At 34.9% G+C, this 20,578-nt stretch overlaps 2 protein-coding genes across 2 annotated transcripts in view; one reads left to right on the forward strand and one right to left on the reverse strand.

Moving 5' to 3' along the window:
• Nucleotides 1-206: 206 nt before the first annotated feature.
• On the reverse strand, nt 207-12,671 carry dthd1 (death domain containing 1). Its single transcript, XM_066719981.1, has 10 exons — nt 12,215-12,671; nt 10,018-10,636; nt 6,405-6,735; nt 5,729-5,908; nt 4,928-5,172; nt 4,432-4,596; nt 4,020-4,309; nt 3,322-3,551; nt 1,685-1,742; nt 207-1,374 (listed from the first exon to the last, which is right to left on the reverse strand). The coding sequence occupies exons 1-10, from the start codon at nt 12,492-12,494 to the stop codon at nt 1,079-1,081; spliced, it is 2,694 nt and encodes an 897-aa protein (XP_066576078.1). The 5' UTR covers nt 12,495-12,671; the 3' UTR covers nt 207-1,078.
• Nucleotides 12,672-19,575: 6,904 nt separating this feature from the next.
• The window catches only part of arap2 (ArfGAP with RhoGAP domain, ankyrin repeat and PH domain 2), a 119,108-nt gene continuing 118,105 nt past the window's right edge, over nt 19,576-20,578 (forward strand). Inside the window, exon 1 of the mRNA XM_066719982.1 lies at nt 19,576-19,733. The gene's annotated coding sequence lies outside the window, so the exon portion shown is untranslated. The remainder of the gene's footprint in view (nt 19,734-20,578) is intronic.

The following is a 20,578-nucleotide window of genomic DNA, read 5'->3' on the forward strand; positions in this document are numbered from 1 at the left end:
AAAGCCTGCTTGGGTGTTTTTTTTTTACCCTGTTGCTATTGTTGCATTATATTATAATATTTTAATTAACACAAACCTCTCCTGATATATATTTATCCCAGACATAAAGTACATCAGGACAGTAAAGACTGCTATCTGCAACAGCACCATGTAAATTCTCTGGGTTTTCTGGGTCTCTTTTTTTTTTAATTGTGCAGCACATTATTATGCCCAATTTAGTTTTTTGTGTTGTTCTTTGTCCGTATATCTGAGGTTAAAATACACCTTTGTAGTGGAAGGAAGACTTTATTTAAATGAACATTATCTTTTTAAGTCAACAGACCATTCGTAGGACATGCAAACTCAGTACAATATGAAAAACAACAAAACAAGACTACAATTAACAGAGTTCAAACTATGCAAACTACAAACTACCTTGAAATCAAAACAAAACAGAGTTGAGCTGAATTTTGCACTCTCTGTGACCTGGCCTTTAATAGAGTTGAAGGCAGCTACAAGGGGTATGACCAGCTTACTGACCAATCGTTTATGCAAACACATATCATGTTGGTTAATCAGCTAATCAGATCTGGCCCAAGAGACTGCACTGCAATCTCCCATGTTATTTTTCTAATCTGCTTTCAATCAAACTTTACTCAAACATATTTTATAAACAGAAAATGCACACAGTCACCTGTTAGAAACTGGTTTATCAGTATAAAATAAAACTGCAAATACGTTAGGAAGATCCGTAACATGGACCTTGATGGACCATTAAATTATTTTACAGACTATGGATGCCCTCATGTGTGACAAGAGAGGAACTGCATATGTTTCTGCACATATTTATTTCTATTGATATCAACAGTAGCCCTTTTTAGTTTTAGTATAAAAATATGAATGCAAAAAAACAAACAAACAAACAAATTTCAGTGAGGATTACCTGATTAGTATTTTATAAGACACCACCAATTTGTAAAGAGAGATGCTTCTCAATCCACGAGATAACAGGTTTGCAAACAGATTTTGTTCATATTTTCAATCAAGAGAAAACACATGGCATTTTTAAATCGAATTGAGCAAGCATGCATGTCAGTATTTATTCCTCAGGATCACTGTGGATTCTTTCTTGTAGAATCAAATCTTTTGCCAGATCGCTTCTACCACACTTAGAGAGATAGTGTGAGAGTAGACTGATTTTGTCAGCACTGGCGGGAAGACTCTTCCTCCACATGACAAGAAGCTCAAATATCTGTTGGGGCAGGTTCTCTGGGATTTTGAGTTTGACCAGCTGGATGGAGCTGCGGCGGATTCGGAGGCAGAGCACCAGGAGAGCTGCGTCCTCTTCTGACAGCTCCTCTGACAGCCAGAGTAGGAGGGCATCTGAGAGGGGCTCTGGAAGAGTAAGAGTGAAGATGTACTGGCATTTAATACTTTCCTCTAAATTAGTCAACTTAAATCACTTAATATCTCCTTGGAAATTGTGTGTTTAAAAGTTAAGTAAAATATGTTTCAATACAATACTAGGTAGAACTTATTTATAGTGTAAGTTAGAAATATATAAACATACATACATTATCACTGTAGTACCTTTTTACAGCTACAGAGTTTCAGCTGTTCTGCTTCCATGTCATGTTTTTCCACGTTTGTGTTCATTGGACTTGACAGATTACTTAAAAGATATTAATCATATAAATAAACGTACCTGACTGATCGCGAAATACAACTTTAGCACTCACAGGGCGGCTGATGATTCTCTCTTTCTAAAATTAAACAATATATGTAATATATTATTCTCAAAGGTAGCTATAAACCAATTATGTACACACACACACACACACACACACACACACACACACACACACACACACACACACATATTTTTTCTAATTATTTCTACCTGGTCACTTAATATCAAAAATAATATAGAAACAGCAAACAACAGTGAAAAGATGCATACTTGGAATAACAAGAAGAGCCATAAAAGCAAATAAATGGATCCAAGAACAAAGAAAAGTAACAATTGTAAGAGTAAAAATGTTCAAATGGCAATGGGCCGGACACAATAAAAGAATAATTTAATTTAATATAGTTAATTTAATTAATCTTAAATGCATTAAACAAATGATATAGTTATTGAGAAGAAATAAATATGTTGCACTTTCTCAAAAGAAGATTATAACTAGGGCAGTTTTATTTATTTTTTGTGCTGGCATTCTACTGCAACCATTTATAATCTTGATATGAATCTAAATATCTTAAATCTGGTTGCAATCACAGCTACACTGTGTATAGTTATCATTTATTTTTGTCCATTCAGTCCTAATCCTCATCCCAGGGCATGTGTATGCTGCTTGTTACACTACACCCCGCCAGACTAAATGTAAATGTAAATCAAAAGGAAGCCCAACCAGTTTTGAGATATTTGCAATGAACATGAACCTTTACCCCCATTGAAATATTATGGGATGAGCTTGTCTGGAGAGAGCAGAACAGTGCAACAGTATACATATGAAAAGGGAGGAGATAAGGACTGATAGGGGGAAATGTCAAAAACAAACCAAAACAGTAATACATTGCAAAGGTTGTATGAAAGGATTGCTATTGTATGTACAGCTGTGATTACTGAGTTACTCCCCAGTACATATACAGCACATTGTTCAATCTATTTAAAGCTTTGTACTATACACAGTCCTTTGGTTAGGTTGGAGTATTATTGTGTGGTGAATCATTTGTTTTAGGTGAGGTGTATCTCAGGAAAGTGAAAACATAAGCAAACAAACAAGAATAATTGTGTAAGCATGTCAAAAACTGACAAGGTGATGTTGTATATCCATTCATCAATAGTGTATTTTAATTCAGTTTAATGCAGTGCAGTTCATTCTATAATAGTATTTGGTCTATGGTTTTAAACTGAATTTGATGTATATATAATCAGTATGTACAAAAGTCTGAAATTAACCCTTGTTTCCCCTGAGTAGAATTGCAGTAGAGTGAGCACTAAAGGTCTTCACTAAGGTCCATTTCCAAGTTGCTTTTTAGAAATTATTCATCATTAAAAACTGATCACTGCATTTTGATTTCCTCTGATGGGTCTGGAGGACTACAATACACTGTGGATCTTTTCAGTTAAAAACTGGATATATGGAGACCAGTGGGGATAATTGCTATGTATGCAATGTTATTCTGTATACGCTCAAGGGGTTAATATCAACGTTTAAATACAATAATTAAAATTAATTATACAAACTGTGTCACATGCAGAATAAAGTAACCAAACTGACTGCAAAAACAGGCAGAAGGCAAATATTTAAAAGCATTCAAATCATCTGTCTGGCTCACCTTGGGCAAGGTTAATGGGAGTTTGCACACGGGGTCTTGAAGATTACATTCAATATCCCCACACACAGCAATCTGTTCCTTTGTGACTTTATAAAATATTGCTGTCCCTTTGTAATGCGGTGAGCAGTAATTGCCAAACTCATCCACCTCCTTTAAACACAGATCCAGCCTGTTCTTTCGCTGGGAATGGAATGTTATTCTCTGCAGTGTGGGACCATTGCTTTTTCCCCCTACAAGTAATATGAGAAGCAGATTTGTAGAAATGTTAATTTCAAGGCTTTGCCATTGTGTGAATTGAAAACGAGAACAGCAACTCTGTTAATTAATACTCTAGACATTTCTTCTGATTTAAATGATCCCATTTTAGTTGGTAACATGCATAATACAATACAAAGTGCCCTTCCATTTTCCACATTTAGTTGAAGCTGTAGCATCTGAACATCATTCAAAGGACATTAACACAAATTAATGTCTCAAAGTGTACTTTCACAAATAAAACATGTATTTTAATTTGTATGGGTTTAATTTCTAATATATACAAATGCTGCATTATCTGATAAAGCTGTGAATTTCATTGTTAAAATAAATTTAATGGGATAGACATTAAAGCAAAATGTATTTAAGAATCACAACCAGTTCATTGTGTTCAAATATTATAAACACAAAATGTTAGCTAGTACTATGTTTTATTGTGTGACCTGCTGATGTGATATTTCCACTAAATGTTAAAACAAATTGTTCTCCTTCTCGCATTTTGATTTCCTCCGATGGGTCTGGAGGACTACAGTATCCTTCTCCACGAAGCTTCATCAGCTCCCAGCTCAGGTCTTTGGTGGGAACTGTTATAACCACAGCATTGTTTGGGTGTTCTTTTTTTCGATACAAGACAATGGTAACCATAGTACTGCAGATAGACTCTTCGATGTCATGAATTAAAGCTGTCAAATGTGAATGTTTCATTGAGGACACGAGTCGTAAAACAACAAATCTATACAAAACAGGAAAACAGAAACACAAATTAGAATATATTCAATTTCTAAGCAGGCAGTTTTATAACACATGACTATAGATATGATAATAAAGTTATAAAAACAAATATGATCCACATACTTTTCAAAATGTTCAGTCATTTCGAAAGAGACTAGTCCATTCTGCATATTCCTTACTGCCACATCTTCCATGACAAGCCATTGGTCTTCTTTGGATTTATAACCAAGTAAGGAGAGGTATTCATTAGCTGTCTTTCTTGAATTCTTCACAGAGGCGCTCATTGCCCTGAAATTGTTCAGGAGGACACACAAGTCATATATAGTTGTCTGTAGACATTTAAGTTGAATAATAGAAAAACTACAGTACAAACACTTTCAATTGTAATTGTCAAGTTTTAAAGTGTTAAAACAAATAAAATTGTGACTTTTGCAAATAAGAAAATAACAAATCAACACTTTATATGGGAGGCATGAATCTTTCAGGGACTACCTAGATAATGTTCCTGTATGTACTAACAGCCACATGACCAGCATGTCAGCATGCTTTTCCCCATAACGTTCTTCAATTATTTTGCCTTTATTGGTTGAAAAACAAACAATACCACTAGTTTGATTACCTTACACGATGAATGGAAGTGTTTCTGATTACTGATGCACTGGTTGGTCTTGTGTGTTCTACTTCCTCTCCTTGCTTCTTCTTGTTTGGGTTTGGGGGGCAAGGAAGAGTGACAGTGACGGGTTTCCGGAAGGACTGTGTTGAGGGATGAACAATATGAACTAGAGGGCTTGTAGAAACAACAAAGTGGTATGAATCATTCTTAGATTTCAGTGTTGCTATGAGTGATGCATCAATAGGCTGGACCTAGTAAACAAAAAGCAAAGGAATGATACTGGTATTAAGTTTCCATATTGATCTGTGTTTGAATTATGTACCACAAAGCTTGTGAACACCAATATTTGGGACCACTAGAGTTACTATATGATTAGAAGTGTAATTCTAACCCTAATGGTAGGCAAAGTTTGCTACAAAATATAACCCTAACCTTAAGCTTAACTCAATTTGTTTTAAACCTACTGTGTACCCTAATCTTAATTTTGCTATAAAAGTTATCTTAAAAGAAGCCAGAATCCCTAACACCAAAATCTGAAGCTCAGCTAGATCCACTACAAAAGGTAATTTAATGTATGTAACAGAAATGCCATTCTAACTTTAAAACCCAAAGACTAACACTTATCAAAAATATAATAGAAGGCATTTTAAACTATACAGAAGCTAAAAACATGTTGAATGTGTATGTTAGCTTTAAATCGAAATGCAAAAATTTTTATTACAAAAGATACAATTTTATGGCTAGAAGGACATGTTGACTAACTGATGAATTCTATACCAAATAAAATAGAATGAAAACAGCTCCTACCATAGACTGAACAATCACAGGAGCACTAAAAGACCCTGGCGGGTAATCAAGGGAAATTCTGGCATCCATGCTCAGTTTCAGAGAAAGTCCTTTTCTGGGAACAGTGAAATTTTCCTTATGTAAGCATGACACAACTGAAAATATGCCAAGCTTGTACACCTTTACTTCTGCAAATGAACCCTGAAACAAAAGAAGACATGGGCATTTCTCATCGTTATTACTGTAGAACATATTTCAGAAATGTATTGAATTATAAACACACTTATATTATAATTTCACTTCGCTTTCACTTTCACTTTTTTATGACGACTAGTACAAATGGTACTTGTTCTACACAGGTAAAAATAAATAAATCATAATAATAGGTAGTTTGTAATGTATGGCTACTTCACACAATGTTTACAGAATTGCTAGTTCTTGTTCTAGCAGTTCATTGGATTTACAATATGATATCTAATTTAAGAATATTTGAAGGGTTTAATCAAAGTGGAAGACACATAGCTGGATTTCATAAAAGATCAATTATAGTTTGCAATTAAGAGCACATTTAAAGTCTAGGAGCAACAAGAGAAACAATATTATAAGGGTATACAATATTCAGTTTATGTCAACTTTAAATGACACACTAGTGAATGAAAAAAAAAAGAAAATTAGATTCAACAACATATTTACAAACCTTCTGTCCTCCATAGGTGCCTTCAGTGGAAAAAGGATGTATGTAGCTTGGCTGTAACTCATCATCAATCACCTTCACCATGATATCACGGTAATTTCCTCGATAGCGGGCACTGAATGGTATCGCAATCGTGATTGGGAATGGTATTTTTATCCTGGTGTCTGTACACTGTATTCTGATTATATTGCTAACCAGTTCTTCTGAGTCTGTTATAATTAGTGGACTCATGTCATTCACAATCCTGCAGGTCATTTGTTGGATCATATTGCAGGGTGCAGTAATATAGCAAGAATGCTGAAGATCATTTGGGTCTTCTGATTCTACAGGAAGCCTGAGAACATAAATAGGATTCTAATTATTAGGTACATTATTGTTTAACTCCTGCTGATTTACAAGAGGAATGGGATTAAGTGAATATTGAGTTCTTCCTGACTCTCATTTTGTTTCAGTATACCCTCTCTCCTTACATGTTGCGATGAAGCAGTTGGATGATTCATTTCAAAATGATCAATGGTCATTGAAACAAAATACAGAGTACATTTAAACATTAACTATTTTTAGTTTGTACTGTAAATATTTCTCATAGAAAGGTCAAAGCACTGACTGTGTCTCTTTAACACCACTTTGGTTCCTATAACAATGCTGATTTTGACATGTATGCTGTTGATTGCCAATACCGAACAGTGTTAGGTTAGTGTTTCCATTAATTCAGAAAACAATGACATTGCCTACATCCACAAAATAATGTAAGTTCTAGCTACTAAGATTGTTTTCAATAGCTATTGATTGGTTTGTATGTTTCATAATTAAGCTAGTTAGTTTTCAATGTTTTCCCTACCTACCTTTCAAAATGTATTTTGCCTTGAAAATCCATGTCAGTTTCTCAATTAATTCAGAGATCTGATGACAAATCTCCCATTAATTAATACTTATTTACATTAAAACAATGCTCTCAGATCTGACTGAGAAATGCACAGCGATTAACAATGCTAATTACAGGTTTATAGCCAGGTACATACAGCAGGAATAAACATTGAAATCTAATAAGTCTTCATAATGTTATTATTGGCAAACTACATATTAGAAAGTGATACAAGTGGTTATTTCAATTAGAGATGATTAGGCTGGTGTCTGGTGACTAAAATAAAATTATATTTGAAAAGTGAAACAGGCACAAACCACAACCTTTGCATGACCACACTCATCATCCAGATATACAAAATACTGTGATAAAAATAGGTGCCATGTGAAAGGCAGAACAGATAACATCAAACATTTCTCATTGCTATAGGAAATAATTACTGTATACCAAATGCTAACAGGCTGCAACACAAGACCTGACCTGATCTAATGATGACCTGCAAAATATAGATCAATATCACAAAGCCTGTTATCAGTGTTTTTTATGTTTTTAGTTCTACACAGCAGCCTCAAAAATGCAACCAAGAGAAAGCATAATAAGCCTCCAGGATCATGATCTGAGGGCAAGCAGATGCACTAGATATCTTCTGACAGGCTGTCTCAGCAATTATGTAGAGAGCGAGAGTCTGAAGATCAGGATTGGATGACTGTGGACGACCAGTCTGTCTGACATAACATGAACTCAACAACAAAGACATCTCCTTGAGGCATTTCATTATTGTGTAGGGAGACTAAAACTTATTAATCTGGTGACATTCAGACGCAATGTGTAACAGAATATATCCTTGAAGCCTAACAAACATTGATGCTTTGTTACAATGGGGTGCTACTTATTTGTATCTGTCTGCGTGTCTGTCTATCTATTTATATTTGTTTTTCATATGTGTAGTGTCAATTCCTTAAAATGTATACAAATAGTGTAGATATTGTAAATCAGTACTGTGTTGAGAAGAGACGATTCAGGAAGCTATTGTTGACGATTGACAATTTCATGAAGTGAACCATGGTTTTCAATGTGCTCCAGGAGGGCATGTTTTCCTGCTTCAGCTTCCTGGAGGAGCTCCACAGCAACCAGGGGGGCTGCATTTCCAGAGCCACCGCTTTGTGGAGCAGTTGAACTGGATGCCAGCCAGCTAGCAGGCCAATCCTTACAGCGATCAATCAGCAGATGTAAAACATCATCTGTCCCTTGTTCTTCTAGCGTACCATTCAGCAGAGCATGATTCAACAGAGTGCATCTTGACAGCTCTCATGTTCGGCTATGGGCGCACTAGATTACCTCTCTGGATGACCTCTGAAGTCTTTCTCTGCAGTTCCGGCTTGCTATACTTCTCTCAAAAGCCTCCAGGATCCCTTCAGACACACCGGTAAGATCCTTATTAGAGCCTCACACAAGGGTACCTCCAGAAGAAGTAGTACTGACATATTGGCCGTCCCTTGACTGCTGTGGAACAGATCTGGTTCTTTCTGTCACGATTCTTCCCTGTAGGGTTCTGGAAAAGCGCTCAGATGCACCTGGATCTGGGTGCTGCTTCAGACTCAAAGGTGCAGGGGGGTGCTCCGCAGATTGACTATATACCTGCCCTGCCAGCAATCTCACTCCCCCAGTGATTTTGGAAAGCCAGGGGATCAGTCAGCATATTAGGAGTAGGAATATAATTACCCCTCTGAGGACAGTAATAAAGTAATATGATAAAGCTTGCTCTTTCTGTATCAGTTTTTAAGAATTAAGTATAGTAATAATATTCTTATTTAAAATACCTGGTTGCCCAAAGACAAAGTTTTACTAGTGATTTAATTGTAATATTCCTCACGTAAATCCAACGCACAAATGAGTATTCTTTACTTTTTAGAATCAACTAATTATAATATGAAAGTTAAGGAGGTTTCTTATTACCAGTGTCTCAGAGTCTTAAATATATATTAATATAGTCACCAATTAAAAATGGTAAACAATCATGTAGGACAGATAACAATAGCAGCAAGCTAGCAAACTAAATCCTAGAATTAGGCTAAACCAACTAAAAATAAACAGGCCTATGCTGATAAAGTTCTAGTGTTGTTTGTCATAGTTAATTCATTTTCCAAAAATAAAAATTGAAGTTTTAGCTCCCCAGCCTTTTGCAATGCATGGGCATAGCCCTCCCTCCACTCTCCCCAGTAATATGGGGGGGCACCTGCTGACATTTAGGTCATATTCGAACTCAGGGTGGTTGTGTCATTTTCACACGACTTCATTTCTCATGCTGTTTTGTTTTAAACGCATAACACAACCAGGGAGCTACGGTCGTGTCACGATTGCGGTTAATCAACACCTGTATCTGACAGGGGTTGAGGTTGACAAGTCATATTGAATTAGCCGTAGAGTAAATGTCTGTTCTTGCAGCCGCACTAATAAAGTCTCCAAGACTCGTCAACACGACCCGTGTGGAATCGCGAAGTTCACAATTAGCTTCTGAATGTAATCTTTTATATTAATTATTATTAGAACACAATGGAAAAATAGTAAAGCATGCCACCTTTCCTACAATTTATAAGCTTTAACTTTTCTTTTTCTTTTTTATTGAATGTGTAAAGCTAGTGCTCCAAGAAGATATTCCTCATAATGTGCACAGACTTTTTTCCCGTTAAAGTTGGCGCACACTACTCTGATTAATACATTTTCATAGCTTCTATTAAATAATTCACTTACACTTTAGTTGACATTCCTCCTGTGTCTTTGCCATGTCTCCTTTCAGCTCCAGTGTGACCATTATCACTCTCAGTTGCTCCTTCTTCAAACAAAGGACTAGTGCTTTTTGTAATTTGGTAACCATTATCCACTGCTGGATCACTGACAGTTTGGTTCTTACTCATATCAGTTTTGACAGTCTCTTGCATGTCATTTATTTCTCTCAGTTCTGAAGACTTGTTGTCATGTTTTAACTCTACTGCCTGTTTTTCATCTTCAGATTTAAGAGATGTTTCTACATTACGATCTGTCTCTGCGTCTGACAACGTGTCTGTAGTGGGTGAGTTACTAGCACAAGCTCTCTCCAATTGCTGTAGTTGTTCCTTCTCAGAGGAAATATATTTGTGTGAATGCTGTTCTTGGTCTTGTCGATCTGCTTCTGAGCCATGCACATTAACTTCATTTTGTCCTTTTACTTCCAAAGATGTAGTAGTTACTTCTTTGTCAATAATGTTTAATGAGTCTGCTGTATCCAGCTTACATTTCATTTCGTGCAAGCTGTTTTCAATAGTTTTAAAACCATCAACAACATCATGCATAATATTCTTTATGCTGAGTCCTTGATCCTGGAGGACAGATTCTGAAAATAAAACAAGAGATTAAACCTTGTGTTAAAGAAATAGAACTTTTGAAATCATACATTTTTTTATTTTATTTTTTTATATATATAATATTAGCACATGTTGGACTCAGCCATCAACTCAAAGCTATCTATGACTCTAGTACTAACACAGGAGTGAAGAAGCGCTCAAAAAGTCCACTGAATGCTGTCCGGGTCCCATCGAGCCACAGGTGTCGCTGTTGCACAGCAAGCCGAGAAAACAGTGACTGATTCTGAACATAAGCAATGCTTAGCCAATTATCTGCCTCCACTTGGGGAATTGTTATGATCGACTAGCATAGAGCCAATCTGAACCACTGGGACCAATCCATGATTTCAACATATTTAGTATATATTTAAAATATATTTAATATACATGTAATAGCAAACCTAAATTAGCTCAAGGGAAGCAATCACCTTCAAAATCAAACTAAGTTAAGTGGCCTCCATCTGTGTTATATTGTAATGATTCACATGATTTCAGGATAAATCTCCCGTGGTAGGAGGCCCAACCTTTTAGCGTAGAGGGCTTAACGCTGTACTGCGCTGGAGCCACTGCGGTACGGAGCGCTCGGAGGGGCGCTGGTGGTGCGCGGTTCGAATCACATCAGCTACACGGGCAAGAAGGAGACTGATCATGAGGCTGCCAAAGAGGCCAATGGCAACTTTACAAGAGCTACAGGCTTTTATGTCCAGGACTGGTCAATGTGTGCATGTGACTTCGATATCCCAACCACTCCACAATCTGGCCTGTATGATACAAAAGAAAGCGCAGCTTGAATCCTGTTTGAAGAATGCTGGAGCCGTTCTGATTCTGTAGTGATGTGTCATGAAGCCTTGTGGTCTAATGAAACTAATACAGAACTTTTTACAAGAAAGCTGGGATGGAAGTTCACCTTCAACTAACTGAAGCACAAATGTATGAGTCACTACTGAACAGAAAGGTAAATGTCCTTGAGTGGCCCAGTCAGAGTCCCAAACTAAATCCAATGGAAAATATGTGTCATGACTTGAAGATTGCTGTCCATGAACGCTCCCCAAGGAACTTGACAGAGCTTGAACAGTTTTGTAAAGAAGAATTATCAAATTGCCAAATCTTGGTTTGTAAAGTTGATAGAGACCTATCCCTACAGACTCATAGCCGCAATTGCTGCCAAAGGTGCTGCTATCAAGTATTAACTCAGGGGAGTGGAGACTTTTCCAATTATGATATTTCAGTTTTGTATTTTGTTTTTTTCCCACCATACAAACTTTTTGACAAATAGTTGAAAATTTTGCAGTACATACACATGGTAAATTCCTGTTAAAAAATAAATTAACTGTATATGGAAGATTCAACATGCTTGTTTAAATGTTTTCATTATTTTTTAAATTAATTTAGAAGTTAATATAACATATAATATAACATTAATATAGATATTGATATTGATGTATAATGTAAACCTATGTAAACAGAGCTTGAGAAAAACATATACATGACCTCAAGCAAATGAATACATTTTGAAAGGATCTCTTAAAGATAGGATATTTTAAATGCTTAAAAAAAGAGCAACATACCTGTCTCTCTGGAGGAAACTTGGTTCTCCCAGTAAATTTCAGATGAAAATATTTCACATGTAATTTGAAGTGTCTCCTTAGATATTGAAACTTTTTCAGAAAATAATATGTTCAGACCTTTAACCAGAGTTACAAGCTGAGACCGGATCTCACAGATTGCATCTCCTTGGTTGCAGTTCTCTGTTGCACTGAGAAGAGTTTTCAGCTGTCGGTTCTTCTGCTGAATTAAGTTTAAAAGAAGGTCCACACTGTCTGAATCTTTCTTTTCACACTGCTCCATTGTTATTTAAATACCACTTTTCAATTAATATAATGGTAAAAATAAATCTCCGAATTATTCCTCAATGTAGAATTCCACTTGCTGTTCTAACCTTGGTGTGAATTACACAATATATTACATGAAAACAAACTTTGTGTTTTTTAATTGGCATCAGCATCAGCTATAGATATGCCAGTTGCTATTTACTGCCATTACTTGTTATAAAACGTTACTAGGGTGACAAGTAGGTGTGTCTCAAGACCAGAGAGTCCTTGTGCAGGACATAATTCACAAGATACAGGTGCTTTTCTTACAGATGAATGTATTTTAAACATAACATTGCTGATTTTTAATTGCGTCATGATAGAGTTTGCATTAGCTAAACATTTTTGCACGGATCCAAAAGGAGTAATTCTCTAATGGTTATTTTACTTTTCTTCTGTAATAGTTCCTTATTTAAGGATTTTGGGGAAGAGAAAAATAGTCTATGTTTAAAGTCCCGTTAGAACTAAATAATGAATCTCAACCAATAAATTAACGTTTTATGAAAGCTTAAACTGATATTGTATTATTCCAAAGTAAATGCTGAGGTGTAATGCATGTTTCGTAAAAGACAGTATCATTACTATTTAAACCTCTAATATTAAGCCAGGAATCTCAGAGGAAATTAAATGTTAGCTCTTAATACAAAAAAATTAAAGTCTGAATGATGTGAATGAATACAATGAATTAAACATGGGCAAGAATTCTTAAACAGTTTTGAGTATGGTGTTGTGCTGCATTTTAATTCCCGCATCTTTTTCTTAATTATTATGAATCTAAACTGATTGATCTAATTATAAAATTACATACAATTAATCACACTCCTATTCATTTATAATACACTGCTTTGCTATCACCATGCCTGCAAGTAAGTATAAAACCAAACTGAAGTGAGAATCTTCTGGCTTTTCAGATTAAAAGTCTGGTATGTTGAGGTTTACATTACACGTCATCACGACAATAATTAAACTATCAATACAGACATGCAAGTGCTTACAATTACATCAGAGAAAATGGTGGGTATTATTTTGTGTACAAATATCAACTTAATTTATATAATTTTACATTTATTTTTATTTTTACTGATTGTGTCTTTGTAACAGATGCTAACAGATACTATAAAGTAAATTATCATTTATGTTACACTGCATTCAGTCTTAGTTTTCCAACTTCTGTTGAATGAGAAAGAGTCTTAGTTTTCTGCTGGAGAGAAGTAACAATTCTAATTATAGTCATTCCTTAATCATCTGCTGGGCCTATAATGTTATGTTTTATAGTTCAATTCAGTAAGATTCAAAGACGTGAGCTGAAGTATAAGTTGGGCAAAAACTCTAAATCATTGATCATAGTTAAAGTTTAATCGGTTCTGATTTGAATTGAGGTCTCAATATTTAAAGGGCCTTTCATTCTATACAATTATAACAAATAGCTATACTATACAATCCTTTCACCATCGTCCCTTAGCTTTAGAATAAACTTGCTACTGAATCATCTTTGCATGTGAACCAAACAGAAATGTGTGAACAAAATAAACACCTCGGGGAGCCCTGTACACAATGGCTATGTATGTTTTTATTTGCAGAGCAAGATTAGTGTCAAACTACACTGCACAGAAAACAAACAGCACCTATGGTAATTAAAGCTTACAGTGCACTGTGTAGCAGAGGTTGCTATGAATGTAATGACATACAAAGCCAATGAGCTGGAGTTGTAAGAGATCATTCGAAAACACAGGAGGGGGCAGGAGCAGCAGAAGGGAATTGGCAGTGGATAATAACACAATTGATATATCATAATTGAAAGAATGAAAAGCATTGGGTGAAGGTTATAGACTAAAAGAAAAGTAAATGAAGTCACACAGTGGTATGCATGTACCAGAAGAATGCATGTCTAGAGCAACTGCATGACAACCTTGACCCTTGACCCTTGGCTTCCTTATATCTGCCATTCCTCCAAATTACTCTCAAGGCTTGTCTACTTTCCTTTAAGCTGTGTGCTAACATTTTGCATAATGGGTTCCAGGAGAAGGTCCTTAAATGAATAGAAAACTACAAAAAGGGACATGCAAGTGCCCCACATCTTCACAAAATACAAATGTGTGTAGATGCAGTTTGAAATTAAATCCCTCATGGCATGAGAGACAGCTTATTAGAACTGCAGTGTATTTCTTCATTTCAAATAGCTAATGCACTGCTGAAGCTTTTCCACTCCAGTTTGGGAAAGAGAGATCAGCAAAGATTCTTAGGAAAAAAAATTGATACAGAACAAAATAAGTTTGCTAGGGAATTCAAGGAACTGTTTAGACTGAACACAAAGGTTGCATTTGTAAGTGACAATCACGACAGTACAATACACTGTACAGTTTCTGTACAGAAGTGAATCCTTATTCTACGCTAAGGTTATCTTCCTTTTCTTTGACCTCCAGATTGTATAATCTCTTGTCTGTGGTGAATGTGGCCATGCAAAGTACTGCAGACCACAAGCTTTCAATTTATTTTCATTTTCACAATTCTCCAAAAATACACAGTGCATTCATTTTCAATGTGGAGGTCTCCTTTGTGAATTAGCCAAACACCAAAGACTTTTGAAATGAACAGACCTTGTTATTGTAATGATGAAGTGTATCCCAGAAAGCTGAATAGAGATATAAACACAGCAATGAACATCATGTACACAGTACACTCCAGTTACATCCAGATGCACTATAATGCAACATCTGAATAGACACAAATAGTAAGCAACAACACTCAGTGGATCATTTAAGGCTTGTAAACTTTCAACTTCCACTCTATTGATTTTTATGGAATAGCAGTGAAGAGTTTGGACTTCCCTTGTGTTATGTCAATCAGCTGTATTTGTTACAGTTATCTCTAGCCTTAATCAGAATTTAGGAAACTGAAAATATCTGAGCACCACTTAAACCCGTACTGACTTGGCACAAACACCACTAGAGTCATAATTCAAGCTGAGGCCTTACTGTAAGACAGGACATTATCAGGAAATCCAGATCTCAGTTAAATAAAATTAAATACTTCCCAACTGCTTTTTTGTTCAGTTTCATTCAGTTGTTTTCAAAACGTTTTTTTTTCCCTTCTGTTTGCACTGCTTCCCTAAAGACTCAAATAACACATTTTACTGCGTAGACACAACAGACAATAACAATGATGCAGTTGCGAGGCCATTTTACAGCTTTTCTGTAAAATGCACTTATGCACTTATGCATGTAAGAATAAGGACTTCAAAAGTACCCCCATTAGGCCAGGCTTTGATTCACCCTGAGTAAGTTCATTCTATGTATATAATGTATTCCTGAATGCCACTTTTATTAATTTGTCTATATCTATATGTTCATGTCTTTCAATCTTTTAAAGTTATAACTGTGTTTTGTGCACCAATTCATTACAATTATTATGTACTAATGCCCTTTGTGAACTTCTAAATTATATTTAACTCTCTTTAATTAGAATTCAATTTTGCACAGTATGTTTTAATATGTAAACACTTTTGGTGCTGTTGAAAACAACATACTGTCTTGCATATGAATGATTAGCCTTGTTAAGGGAATAATGAGCTCCTTTATCTGTAAAATAAATTGTGAACCTGGAAGTGTTTCACAGAATTTGCTTAAGGCGTAGCAAACCTCATATAGATTTTGTTGCTAAGCAATAAAAATTGTTTTAATCCTAAGATTGCAAGTTAGTCATTATGTTCCTTGTAGTCTAACCATTACATTTCCTGGAATGGTGTATGATGTATGCAATTTAATACACATGCTTCTACTGCCATCCAATCTTTTTATCTATTGGGCAATTTCTGGTTGCTGTCTTGATTATTTTTGTATTTTATTTATCATTAACTGCTGTTAGATGGTTGAAAGTTTGGTGAAAATAATTACTGCACACTATTTACTGCCCTCCAATATTTAGAAGTTATAATGTCAATAAAATAAAAAAACTACCATTATTATTATATTATAGTAGTGAGTAGTACTAAGTTTAAATAACACAAATTTAAAATTTGAAATAATACATTGTAACAAGTCTCTCAGCAGAAATGTTTCTAGTTTTCTTGTCATACCTGCTGTGAATAAATCTTACAGTTCTCATTCTCTGTGGCTCAGTATACAATTAAAGCTAAAACATAAAGTAATTTTCCATTAAGCAAGAATGATTATCCCACTTCTTCCCCATGTATGAGCTGGTGATAGTGGTAGGTAAAGTGTTAACAAAGTGGAGTTTACACCTAACTGCCAGATATCCGTGGTTAAATGTGGTTTCATATAGGAAATTCACTGTGCTAACTAAAAGTGCACTTAAGTTATAAAGCAAGAGTTATTGACAGTGTACAATTGCATTGAGACTGTTTGCAAGTAACTGGATTTTTGCAAAAAACAACAACATACATGCATAATTACATGTATATTTGTATAATATATAATTACAATATATTGTCACATTGAGTACAGAGTTCCTTTCAATGTGCTTTTTGGAAAATCGGATAAATATATCGGCAGAAACAGATCTTCAGGATGGTAAGTTATCTGTTCTAAACAGTTGTGTTGGCATATTTGTGCTTTGTAGTGAGAGCATTGAATTGTTTACCAATTCAATCTCAGACAGAATTTAATAATTATATAACAGCAGTTAAACATGTATCAGCTTGTAAAGCATACAGTCAAACTCCTAACATATATAAGTGTACAATTAGTTCATTCACAAGGCTTTGTAAAAATAAAAACTGAAACAGCTTAAGTGAAAAAATATATAATTAAACTTTAAGTATTATGTTGAGACACAATTAAGCGTTAATACGGAGAACACATTTAACACAATGTGCCTCTTCTTACAGATACCACAATAGGCTGTCAGTTTCCTGTGAGATATTAGAGTGTAAAATACCTCATCAAAGAGGTGATAAAAAAGCTATCTAGAGAGTGCTTCATGTGCAAGAGACATTTATAAACAGACAACATGCTCAATAAAATCATTTATTTGAAAAGGTATCTCAGCACGATGACTGTCCCCAAATGTCAATTGTTCCGGAAATATTTTAAAACATTTATCTACAATCAAACATATTACTGTTTTCAAATGTCTAAAAAGTATTCTACATTTAAGCAACCTTAACTTGAAAGAAATCAGAAATGTGTTGCAATTTTTGTTTCTGTGCTCCACCAATTGGCAGAGTTCAAGTACAACAATGAAATGATCTGAGATACATTCCAGATTTAGAATGTTATCTTTACACCATCTGAGTTGGTGTTATAGCTTTTCAAAGATAACACTTAAAGATACACTATCAATAACTTTGTAGTGTGAAATATAAGGGTTTTACCTTCTTAAAAATGCAGATTTTCTAAATGTAAGCCATGTCTCATCCTTCCATTCTGTGTGTATTATATTATTTTTAATGATACCAAGTTAGCCACTCACCAGTCCTGCTGATATGATATAAATATAAGCTATATAAATTCAGTTAGAATATATATATATATATATATATATATATATATATATATATATATATATATATATATATATATATATATGTGTGTGTGTGTGTGTGTGTGTGTGTGTGTGTGTCAATAAATGTGTATAAAATGTGTATTGTAAAGTATTCCATCATGGTGCGTGCATAGTTTTTCACATTTCAGATTTATATTTTAACAATTAATTGGTATATAGAGCAGGCGATTAGATTTTGTAAATTAGTGTGTTCAGATCCTAATACTTATAAATGTTCAACATGCAGTAAATCCATATAACATTGCCCAGAAGTACATTGGATGATGACAATATATAGATCATTCATCAACTCTCTAATATATTGCAGAATAAAATGATGTGCATTCTCATACTTGGACACACAGTAGCTCACATTGGTTATTGTGATTTAAGAAATATGCTGTTTACCACTTAAACATATGTGGCGCAATTCCAAAAATCAAAATTGTATGTGTCTTTGTGTTGTTATCGTGTAAATGTAAAACACATACCAGTCTTCCAGATTGATTCTGTCATTTAAGCAACTTTTAAAACTGTAACATTTAAAACTTACCAAATAATGATTCATTTACTCTGAAGTCAAGTTAAACCACTTTGATTAAACAGAGACAGAAAAAATAACTCAAATTTAGTAACCTGTCAGAGAACGTTTGCATCTGAACTGATTGAGGGTTGCTGTAGGGGTTGAATGTTCTTTGAATATCTAACTTATTCACATAATATAAGCATTTGTAGCTTAATCAGCTTGGAATAGATTGTGTAGATTGTATGAAGTCCTACTGAAAGTTGAATGATTGCAAACTCAGACGACAACAAAATGTGGAAGCCTTGCAGGGGGGTGAATACTTTTGCACTATATATAGGACACGTGAGGGGGCAGAAACAAAGAAAAAGAAAAAAAATAGTACCACTACTCCATTACAATAACACAGCTTCAAATTGGAAATATTGTTTCCATTTACATTATTTTCTGTAAACCTTGGCCACATGAATGGTTAAATACATGACAGACTTTTTTTTGTAGCCTGGGGGTTTCAGTTTCAAGCTTTGACTTGCAACACAGTGAACACCATATTCTTCTTCTGACTCACCATCACCTCTGAATTTCTGTGCAACACATGCAACCATCCCTGTATATTTATTTTAAATCTCTGTATTTATCTATGGCAGGCTACCTTTTCAAACACTTTCACTTTCTTTGATCCCTAACACATTGCTGTTCTTCCACTATAGTGCTTTAGGTTCAGTAGGCAGGCGTTTCTTTCTTTCTTTCTTTCTTTCTATGAATGACTATGCCAGCTCTCAACTGATTACGAATGAGCCACACCAGCAATGTCAGTGTACCTTAGCATGTTTAAATGTTGAGATATCCCAAACTTATAATAGTAATGCCAGTGCTATAAAACACTTACATTATCCTTTATCAAGATTAAGTGCGTTTCCCTGTCTACTCAGCCCATAGATCTGCACAGGTGGTTGTTTTCCTGTGCCGTTCAAGTTTTATATTGTGCATGCAGGGGCGGGGGGGTGTGATCATTTACAAAGGGAGGAATCAGAGATGACTGTTGACGGGAAGAGAAGATACTATAGTTCAGAAAGTTGAAATCTTTTTAGAAGAGGAACTACTGCAAGGTTGAGTTTTACAAACGTGATGGGGGTAAAGACCATCTGTGCGAGTTTTATTCTGTGATGGATTTATTTCCCCGGATCTCAGGTGAGATACACCTATAAAACAGAAACCAACAGAAGCGTGTTTTGAGCGCTTACTGTGGGCGCTGTGCATGCAAACACACATGGTGGAAAAAACTGTGGATGTGCATGATGTGTCCAGGTACTGTGTCGGTGATGTTTCAGATATTTATATTTATTTATTTATTGAAAAAGAAACGTCACAGCAACCTGGCCAGGAGGTCTGTCGTTTATACAATAATATCGTGTTACAATGTAACAAACCATGCACAATAAATGACTTAGTAATTCATTGATTTTTTTAATTACAACTATTAAAACATTTCCTATCATATTACTACGAATAACCGATTTACTTTTCATTACTGCAAATGTGCTTGGATATACTTATTCTATCAGGATTGCTTAAACCAAGTACATTACCAAGATTACTTACTTATCAGCTATAAATTAATATTACTTGTGCCTTTTTAAAAATTACTTAACGTATTATATATAATATACATTATATAATACTTGTTGACCTAACATAAGTAATAGATTTAATTCAATGTTACATTACTAGCAATTGGTACCAGATATTGTACATTACTAAGCTGTATATAATTACATTTTTTTCTAGAATTTAAGAACTGGGAGAATTACTGTCATATTTGCAATGTTTAGAAATACTCAGATCTTCTTCATATTCAGAGATATAGAGGTATCCACTCACATCTAGAGTTTGTTGTCTAAATATAGCTAGTAAGTCAATAGTGTCCTCACACCTTATGTTTTATGATTATACTTATACTTACTTATATTATCTTAGATAATGTGTGGAAATGTAGCACTGCAGTAGTTGTTGACATGATTTCAAATATATGTATT

This window comes from Amia ocellicauda, chromosome 13 (genome assembly GCF_036373705.1).
Source record: "Amia ocellicauda isolate fAmiCal2 chromosome 13, fAmiCal2.hap1, whole genome shotgun sequence".
Classification (NCBI taxonomy): domain Eukaryota; kingdom Metazoa; phylum Chordata; class Actinopteri; order Amiiformes; family Amiidae; genus Amia; species Amia ocellicauda.

Excerpts from the sequence above, each read along its gene's own strand:
- dthd1 (XM_066719981.1), bottom strand. The coding sequence starts at position 12,494 with ATGGAGCAGTGTGAAAAGAAAGATTCAGACAGTGTGGACCTTCTTTTA. Across the intron at positions 10,637-12,214 it reads AGTTTCCTCCAGAGAGACAG|AATCTGTCCTCCAGGATCAA; the intron begins GTATGTTGCTCT and ends TTTTATTTTCAG. Across the intron at positions 1,375-1,684 it reads TGTATTTCGCGATCAGTCAG|AGCCCCTCTCAGATGCCCTC; the intron begins GTACGTTTATTT and ends TTACTCTTCCAG.